The 10,187-nt window shown below is 38.9% G+C and overlaps 1 protein-coding gene across 1 annotated transcript; it reads left to right on the forward strand.

Moving 5' to 3' along the window:
* The first annotated feature begins 1,564 nt into the window (after positions 1-1,564).
* Positions 1,565-8,949, forward strand: LOC127635816 (nudC domain-containing protein 3-like). Its single transcript, XM_052116049.1, has 6 exons — positions 1,565-1,917; positions 3,681-3,985; positions 5,552-5,684; positions 5,784-5,927; positions 6,145-6,333; positions 8,145-8,949. The coding sequence occupies exons 1-6, from the start codon at positions 1,720-1,722 to the stop codon at positions 8,253-8,255; spliced, it is 1,080 nt and encodes a 359-aa protein (XP_051972009.1). The 5' UTR covers positions 1,565-1,719; the 3' UTR covers positions 8,256-8,949.
* Positions 8,950-10,187: the final 1,238 nt, after the last annotated feature.

The raw sequence follows: 10,187 nt of genomic DNA on the forward strand, positions 1-10,187 counted from the left end.
AGTGGTCTATTTCATCCTGGAGATTATGGGCTCTAATATAGTTCCCTGTGCAACTCCCCATGAAAAATAGCCCTGATAATGCACTTTCTGATGACGGTTGGTCATAAAACTACAAATCCATGGAATAAGGCCAGGTCTCACTCACTCCATGATCAAGAAGGCAGTGTACTGCTACTGTATGTTCTACACAGCATCAAACGCCTTGGCAAAATCGGTTGTAATTAATGTGCACACTGAGCCAAACACATCGCTGGCCTTATACACAAAATCCATTAAACTAGATTGTATGTACTGGAATGGTTTTGTCGACTGCCAAACTGCATATGATCTAGATTTGGTGTAATATCATTCAAGATCCATTACGCAGCAAATTTCTCACACATTTTTGAAAGCTGAGATGGGGAAGATTTTGGTATGGGAATGACACTAGCCTCTTTCCATTGTCTAGGAACAACCCCTTCCACAAAAGAGCTGTTGATGATGTCACAAATAGGATTGCTGATTTCACACGCAAACTCCTGCAATATTCTTGGGGGAATCATATCTGGGCCAGGTGATTTGTTGCAATTAATAGAAGACAATCTGCTATATATATCCCATACAGGAATATTAGGCAAAGGAAAGGATGGAAGACAAGAAGGTAGATCTCTAATTTTTGGTATTAATCAACATTATGCCACAGATGTTGTCAGTTGAACTTAACTTGTATTGAACCCATGAATATTCCTTTAAATGCAACCATTTCAATATTAGATCAATATTAATATCACATTAATAATAATAATAATAATAATATAGTTTAACAAAAAATACCTAATTTCAATAAATTATATATATATATATATATATATATATATATATATATATTAGTATACATATATATAAACATACGTTGTATGTATGTATAATTTAACCCTTGTTATTATCACAGTCTGGGATATGTCAATGATTAGCAACAACATTGATTTTGATGCATTATTATTTTTGTGCAGTGTCAGACACATACAAAACACTCTCTGACATCCATACCAACACACGCACACAATTTTAGCTGCATCATATATTCAGTTGGCATGCAGTGCTCTTTAATACAGCAAATAGAAAATATGGGGAAAAGCATGTATATGCTCCATAGGCTAAACATCAGGGGAAATGGCGCCATCTGGTGGAAAATTCTAAACATTTTAATTTTGAAGAAATTATCATTTTAATTCCGGAATGAAAGCATACTATCATAGAATTAATGGATCAAATATTACCGTTTCAATGGGGATATTTTTGTCCTTGAGTTCCTGAGTGAAACTATTTTTGTGTACACATATTTTTGTGTACATACATTTTGTGTGTTATAGATGTATAATAGGAACTGAGGTTGAAATATCAAAATTCCCCCAATAATACACACCTTTTATGTCGTTGGAATTAACACAGCCAAAATGATCGATCAAACAAATATGAAAAGGAGAAAAATGCCCCAAAGGTCGCACAAGGGTTGAATAAATAAATATTTTGAAGTCTTTTATTGTGGAAGGACTTTTATTCTGTTTTATGCAGAGCAGGAAGTTCCTCAGCGTTTCGTCTCTTCTGGAAGGTCTGTTGTTGCAGTGCAGTTGCACTAGTTATCTGCGGATCTTCTGTTGCTTTACGTTCCTTCCCCACAAAAGTACATCTAATTATAGCAGCTTTATAGCAGATTTGATCTCGCTGAGGTCCTCAGTCATGTCTTCGCCGGTGGAAATGACAGAGTTGTATGACAACGCGCTGCTCGGGATCCTGCAACATGTTGGAAACATTCAAAATTTCCTGCAGGTTTATTTCGGGTTTCTCTACAGAAAGACGGACTTCTACCGGCTTCTCAGCGGCCCACACGACCGCATGGGTTTCCCACCGGGCGTAGCGGAAAAAATGGTGTTCAAGGTAGAGAAACAGACAGCTAACTGCTTGTAACTGACTGTTTGTTTTGATCCAATAAACTACCTGGTTGCCTTACACAAAGTATTCTGGCGGCAGAACCTGGCACACTGATGGCGGTACCATAGTACTTTGATACATAACAAAATCCTAAATAATGACCTCATTCATGGTATGTACATGCTTCTCCAAGGTATCATGTTAAAACTTGAAGCAAATTCACATCAACCATTAGAATGGCGAAAATGTGATTTCTATCACATGGTTTCCTCCATTCTGATGGATGATGTGAACATTAACTGAAGCTCCTGACCCGTATCAGTGTGTGTGTGTATATATATATATATATATATATATATATATATACATACAGTGGGGGCAACATTTTTTAAATAAAGTACGTTTCGTAAGGAACTTGATACTTTAATTCACCAAAGTGGCATTCAACTGATTGCAAAATATATTCAGGATATCACTGATGTAAAAAAATAGCACCATCACTATTTGAAAAAGTAATTTTTGATCAAATCTAGGCAGACCCCATTTCCAGCTGCCAACACCTTATCCTTGAGTAATCATGCTACATTGCTCATTTGGAACTAGAAAATTACTTGCCATTAAATTAAACACAGTTTAAAGCTATTTGGTTCATTAAATGAAGCTTAACATTGTCTTTGTGTTTGTTTTTGAGTTGCCACAGTATGCAATAGACTGGCATGTCTTAAGGTCAATATTAGGTCAAAAATGGCAAAAAAGACACAGCTTTTTCTATAAACTCGTCATTGTTTTGAGGAATGAAGGCTATACAATTCTTGAAATTGCCAAAACAAACTGAAGATTTCATATAAAGGTGAACATTACAGTATTCAAAGACAAAGGTCAACAGGCTCAAAAAAGGACAGAAAGAGAGAAATAGACGCCTCACATGTCCTCCGCTGACAGCTTCATTGAATTCTACCCGCTCAACACCAGTTTCATGTACAACAGTAAAGGGAAGACTCAGGAGGACTTATGGGAAGAATTGCAAAGAAAAATCCACTTTTGAAACAGAAAAACAAAAAGAAAAGGTTAGAGTGGGCAAAGAAACACAGACATTGGACAAGAGTGTTATGGATCTTAACCCCATTGAGCTTTTGTGGGATCAGCTAGACTGTAAGGTGTGTGAGAAGTGCTCAACAAGACAGACACATCTATGGCAAGTGCTACAGGAAGTGTGGGGTGAAAGGTCACCTGAGTATCTGGACAAACTGACAGCTAGAATGTCAAGGATCTGCAAAGCTGTCATTGCTGCACATAGAGGATTTTGATGAGAACAAGAAAAAAAAATCAAATAGTAATATTTTACATTATTAATGTCCTGACTATGAACTGTGATCAGTTGAATGCCACTTTGGTGAATAATTTTTTTTCTCCATCAGAACAAAATCTGTATAATATACCTAACATTTGGCCAACAGTGTGTGTGTGTGTGTATATATATATATATATGTATATGTATATGTATATGTATATATATGTGTGTGTGTGTGAACATTCATTTTAGAATTTCCCAAAATCTTGAAGCTTTCTTTATATCCATGTTCTATACCCAGATTTTTAATATGGTTTCAGACTTTTGGACCCTTCTGTGCATATTATTATAAAGTATAAATATAAAATATTTAAAATAGTGGGCAAGCTGTATATCTAGTACACATTGCCCTCAAAATATCATGTTTGATGACTTCCTACTGAACCATTTCAAGTTACTGGTGTTGTTCTTTTTCCAGACGTTTAAATTATTTGAAAAGCTGTCAGAGCAGGACAGAGAGAGAGCAGTGTCCCAGAGGACAGATGAGACTAAAGCAGCCCCTCCTGCAGTAGAGGAGCTGGAGGTTCAGTCTGAGCAGGAAGCTGAAGCTCCTGTGGAGGAGATTAGAAGCACAGAGGAGCCCACACCCTTCACAGCCCCATCAGAGCCGAGCACAGAGGCAGGTAGAGAGGCTCCACACAGCAGTACAGCTGAACCTGCAGGAGAGGGACAGACAGCGGCAGCCTCAGCATCATCAAACACAGACTCGAGCACAGCCAAAGCGTATGTGTGACTTTCAATACATCAGCTCAAAAGTATCATGTAAAAGAACACGTCCTTGATGCACAACTCTACGTGCACATAGATAATTTGTTATAAGGACTCAAAATTACACCAAACCTTTTAAACATGATGGGCTTCATTTATGGAACTTGAACAGAACAAGTTTCAGTGTAAATTGTTCATAATGTCTTTCTTACATAAGTCGCTGCCTTTATTTCAATGCAACAGTTTACATAATATTTTTAAGAATAATGTATACAGAAATCTGTTCATCTGATGCATTGAATGTGATGCATTGAAAATATATCCATGCATCATTCAGACAATCAAAAAATTATTTAATAAACTAACGCAAATGTATTGCACATGTAACGGGAGCCAGATGGTAAATAGATGTGCAGTGTGTAAACCTCACTCTCTTGGCCTCAAGAGGTGCACTGTAGCCTTTAGCCTCCTCGTTAGCGCACCCGCCTCCCACGCCGGAGACGTCGGTTCAAGTCCCGTTTGGAGCGGGAGCGAGAAGGACCGGCAACAGTGGTGCCGTGACCCAGATGGGAGTGAGGTTTAGGGGGGTGAGTGTAACGGGAGGCAGATGGTAAATAGCTGTGCAGTGTGTAAACCTCACTCTCCTGGCCTCAAGAGGTCCACTAGTGACTGACGCTAGAGGCTGTAGCCTTTAGCCTCCTCGTTAGCGCACCCGCCTCCCACGCCAGAGACGTCGGTTCAAGTCCCGTTCGGAGTGGGTGCGAGAAGAACTGGCAACACACATACATTTCTCATCTAAAATAGAATTTTGAACAACAGAGTTTTGCTTTTACAAGTTTGTTTCAGTTACATTTTATGGAGGGCCAAATTACTCAAAAATAAATCATTAAGTAATAATTAAATAAGTAATTAATTATGTAAGAATGAACTAAATATATCATCTAATTTGTGCATAAAATGTCCCATGTATTTCATTTCAATTCTAGCTTTTAATCCAATTTAATTTAAACAGTAGCTCTCTGCATCCATATTCATATTAGAGAACTTGTTTTATGAACATTTTTATTGTTATTTCAGCATTTATTGTCCCGTTCATTTTCTATATGGATTAAAATGAAGCCATTTTCAATGTTTTGGTTGTCGATTAATCTGCACAAGTTAACAAGAAATCTCTTGTTGCATCAAGGTGTGAAAAATCGTGCCTCAACTGGCTAACCAGAAAGTCCCAAAAAAAATCGGTTTTGAAAAATGGCTCCCACTGTCGTCAAGTGATATTCCGTTAAATATGCCGTAACCCTGAAAATGAAAAGATACGAAGCCTGTGCTTAAATGACTAAAAACCAGCCTTAAGATAATGCTTAAATGTCAATAGATGCAAACTAGTGCTAAAATGTGTTGTTTATCGATTTTAGTTATTCATTTAAAGGTTTTATAATTTAATGTTTTTGAGGAATTATTGAAATGTTTATTTAATAACATTTATACTCCCAGCCTATTTTTGAATAGAATTATGAATCATACAAAAATCATCAAATTGATTTGGGGTTGAGTTAAAACATTATTTTCGAATGTACTCTCCAGGGGGCAGGAATCCTTTCAGTCCAACCCAGACAGTTACAATGGCGCCATCAGGGACAATTACACTTGGTCGCAGGATTACATGGATGTGGAAGTTCGAGTACATGTCCAGCCGAACATCGTTAAAGGGAGACAGGTGTGTTTTAGCTGCTGAAATCAATTTACGTCTGGCAAAATTCACATTTAGAGACTTACCTCACTGGCTCCCATTACCATGAACATAATTTGATTACAGGTGTCCGTGGATCTGCAGCCGGGGAGAGTTCGCGTGGCTGCGAACGAGGGAGGGACGCAGCGAGTCCTGATGGAAGGCGAATTCACTCACAAAATTAACACTGAGAATTCCTTGTGGAGTTTGGAGCCAGGCCACTGTGTTGTGGTATACAGTATTTTTTTAATCAGATCTAGAATCTGTATTTTAAATAGTTGTTGGTAGTTTCATTATATAAATGCTGTTTTATATGGTTTATATTTTGTATATTGTTTGTAAAAAAATGTATTTGAATTTGCAGTAATGTAAGTTGCATACAGATGTAATGTATTTGGTTTGTTATTTGTAGACAGTTTTGATAATAATGAGGACTTTTTCCCCACAGCTCTCCCTTAGTAAAACCGGGGAAGTTTGGTGGAGCGCCGTGCTGAAAGGTGAGACTGAGATTGATGTAAACCAGATCAACCGGGAACGCACCATGGCAACTGTGGATGAGGAGGAACATGCCGTCCTGGACCGCCTGAGCTTCGATTACCATCAAAAACTCCAGGGGAAGCCACAGAGCCATGAAATGGTGAGCCCACAATTTCTTATAGACCTCATACAATCAGAATAGTATCTTTTGTGGCTTTTAAGGCCTGTTCACTGGGGCTGGGCGATATTAAAAAAAAAATAAAATTGCGGTAATTCCCATAAAAAATATAGCGAAATCAGATTATATCGTCAAATCCCCTACTGAGGGTCGGTGAATTTTTTTGCTTTATTGATTTTGCTTTAAAAATGTAATTCATTTATTGAAACACGAAAAACATAAGACAATTCTAAATTCAAGCTGCACTTTAAACTAAACGGAAAAAGCAATAACATAACGAAGTGATACAAAAATCGTATTTATCCACCTCACCAAATCCAAACATTTACAGTCTCCAACGACTTCATTTGTCCTCACAGAATCCGCAATGCATGCCAACCATGAGGAAATAAAGCGAATTAAACTCGCAGCACCTCCCGATCTGATAGGTGATAATATGAGCATTCTCATTGACCACATTATTCTTGCAAACAGTTTTCAGATAAATTAAAAGGAGAAATCAAGAGTGAAAACTCTTTACATGCAGTTGTTCCACATGACAAGCTCGTGCTGCACGCCTCTGAACAAGCCTCTGGAGTGGTGGTGGCGGCGTAGTGGCCTAAAGCACATAACTGTTAATCAGAAGGTTGCTGGTTCAATCCCACAGCCACCACCATTGTGTCCTTGAGCAAGGCACTTAACTCCAGGTTGCTCCGGGGTGATTGTCCCTGTAATAAGTGCACTGGAAGTCACTTTGCCGTCTGCCAAATGCATAAATGTAACAAACAGCAAATCGGACACATGCATTGACGGCTTTTCTTTTTGTCTGTTCTTAATATGATAGTGTGTATCTTCAAGCGTGTTACTTTGTGACTTGAGAAACAACAGCATTTCTTGTCATGTGTCACTCCAAGACGTCTTACAGGTCATCCGCCTGTTGTGGGTAGATGAGCATGAGAAATTACCCGTCCGTGAAATACATTTGGATGAGGAGCTTGTGAACTGGATTCAGCCTTGTCGTATTTTTGCGGGTGGCGGGTGCTAGTTTCACACTCTGGCAAGTTGCCTCTGTTTAAAATATTAGCCGACCTCCCAGATCAATGGTTTTGCCAATTTCCTGATGTCGTCTGTTAGCAAGCGGCATCGGGATCTTTGTAAGACATCGTTGATATCCAATTACATCAATCTATTGCCCAGTCCTACTATTCACACCAAATTCGTGATGGTTTTGTTAGACGAACTGCTGAAGAAAGGTCTATTCACAGCGAGACCAAAACAAATAAAATGGAAGAAATGTCACCTCTGTACAGTAGGCGGCGCTGTTTTACAAACATATTTATTCTTGTTTACTGCATGGATCTTTAAGCATTCAGCTGTCAGTGCATGAGATTAATATACATAATGCAGTTAAGGCATTTATTTACCTAATTACATTATGTTCTTCATGTTTTTTATTCATTTTGAGGAGTATTGGTCCATCAGTTTGCATTGCAGTCCAAATAAAAAAAACAGCTCTCTGTAAAAAAACATTCAGATTGTCAGCTGACAATTTGTCACACCAGGTGTCATTAGTGCCATGAGAATCCATTGTTCCTATTCAAAAGCTCGTTCCGAACATTGGTGTGAATAGGTCTTTTGTCCAGGTCTGTTAGCTTTGTGACCATCTCTATGCTAGTTTACGCCAAAACATTAATACACGCATTTAATGTATGGAATTAATATACACATTTAAAATATAAAGTGCTTCTTTTCCTGAATAATTGACCAAATCATGGTCTGTGATGTAAACTTAAGCCTTTTACTTTGTATTTCAGAAAGTCCATGAGATGTTGAAGAAAGGCTGGGATGCAGAAGGATCTCCGTTTAAAGGACAAGAGTTTGATCCCTCCATGTTTAACATCCCTCCCAGCGCTGTCCAGTTTTGAGATGTCAGATGCAAGCACATGCAAACACACACTGAAATGCACAGAGTGCTGCCGGCAGTTTCTTGCGGTGCTTCAAAACGAACAACATCAACAGTGTGTCTGCACTGCAAACACCCTCATGCCAAACTGATTTGCTGACACTGATCATTGAATGAATTATTTTGGAGTTTGAGCCATTGATCCTTCATGATGTTTGTGTTTTATGAAATCTGTGATCATTTCATTTGTCTGGATTCTGATAAAAGGTTCAGGGCTTCTTATTATTTGTCTGTTGTTTGTAATGGGATAGTTCATTATTTACTCACCCTTGTTTTGTTCGAACACAAAAGAAGAAATTAGTCACAGTGACAATCTCAAGTCAATATTCGCTTTATTTCTATGGAACAAATATGCAACGGAATTGAATGGTGACTGAGGATGACATGCTGCCTAGCATCTCCTTTTGTGTTCCACTGAAGGAGGAACGACATGATGAACAGAGGTTGAACTATCCATTTAAGATTTCAGTTATGATCTAGAAATGAACAACACCATAATAAATATTTCAGCGGCTTTTTAATCCGATATGATGAAAAACTTTTGCATGTTCAGAGTGTAACGTTTGGTAAATGTTCATTTTTTTTTTCCCCTCATTTGCTTAAGTCATATTTTTGGTTTAACATCTGTGCCTGAATATATTAAAATGCTTTGCAAACATGGAGTTTGTTGAATTATTGTTTGACTTGTAAATGGCTGTTTCTGCATTAAATGCAATGAGTAGAAATCACTGGTAAATTGTGACCAGACTTGAAAAGAACTACTTTTGTCCTAATTTGAGCCATCTCCAGGCAGATCTCGACTTGTCCCGTCGTCTTGACTGTGGCCGCTTTCCTCTTCTGCCTTTATTTCGGCCTTTCACGGTGCTTCGGCTGCCTTCTTCGCAGACTTGGCTCTGGCTTTTGTATCTTTAGCTGGTCTTTCACTCTCTGTTTCTCTAACTTGACCTGGTTCTTGGCTCGCCATTGGTCCAATTTCAGCTGAGCTAAGGCTCTCTTTTCCTCTACCTTTTGCTGGACTTTGGCATTCTGTTCCTCAATCTTATGTCTTGCTTTTGCACTCTTCTCTTTAGCCTTTAGGCCAGCTATGGTTACCTTTTATCTTTGCTTTCACTGTCTGTTCATCTACCTCTTGCTGGTCTTTTTTCTCTCTTCTCAGCCTCTTGCTTGGCCTTAGCTCATTTTGTCAAGATTTTTCTCACCTTTGGATCTGTTTTCCATCTTTCAGCTGAGTGTTGGCTTGCTGTTGTTCCCTTAAAAGATCAAGTAGCTGCCTCATACGGCCAGTCAAAGTCCCTGTCGTATATATGTCCTTGGAACCACTGGACAGTTGCATTCTCTGTCTTCAGGGCTTCCTCAATCTGGATTTTCTCATTATAGAAGTAGCCATATCACCCTGCAGCTCTTGCCTGGTTGCCCACTTTAACTAAGCAGGGTTGAGCCTGGCCAGTACCTGGATGGGAGACCTCCTGGGGAAAACCAAGGTTGCTGCTGGAAGAGGTATTAGTGAGGCCAGCAGGGGGTGGGTCCTAATACCCCTGTATAGTGGTGGGTACACTATACTGCAAAAAGGCACCATCTTTCGGTTGAGACATTACACAGATGTGCTAACTCTGTGGCTCTGTGGTCTTTAAAAATCCCAGGACACTTCTCGTTAAGAGTAGGGGTGTAACCCTGGTGGCTTGGCCATCACTCTACTCTCTCCTCTCCACCAGTATCTGGCGTGTGTTGAGAGTTCTGGTGCACTATGGCTGCCGTCCCAATATCCAGGTGGATGCTGCACACTGGTGGTGGTTGAGGAGATTCTCCCCATACTATGTAAAGTTTTTTTTTAGTTCTGCTAACTTATTCAGGTTTACAGTTAAACATCAAGTTTAATTTGGAACATGTTTAAATT

Source organism: Xyrauchen texanus, chromosome 43 (assembly GCF_025860055.1).
Source record: "Xyrauchen texanus isolate HMW12.3.18 chromosome 43, RBS_HiC_50CHRs, whole genome shotgun sequence".
Taxonomy (NCBI): Eukaryota; Metazoa; Chordata; class Actinopteri; order Cypriniformes; family Catostomidae; genus Xyrauchen; species Xyrauchen texanus.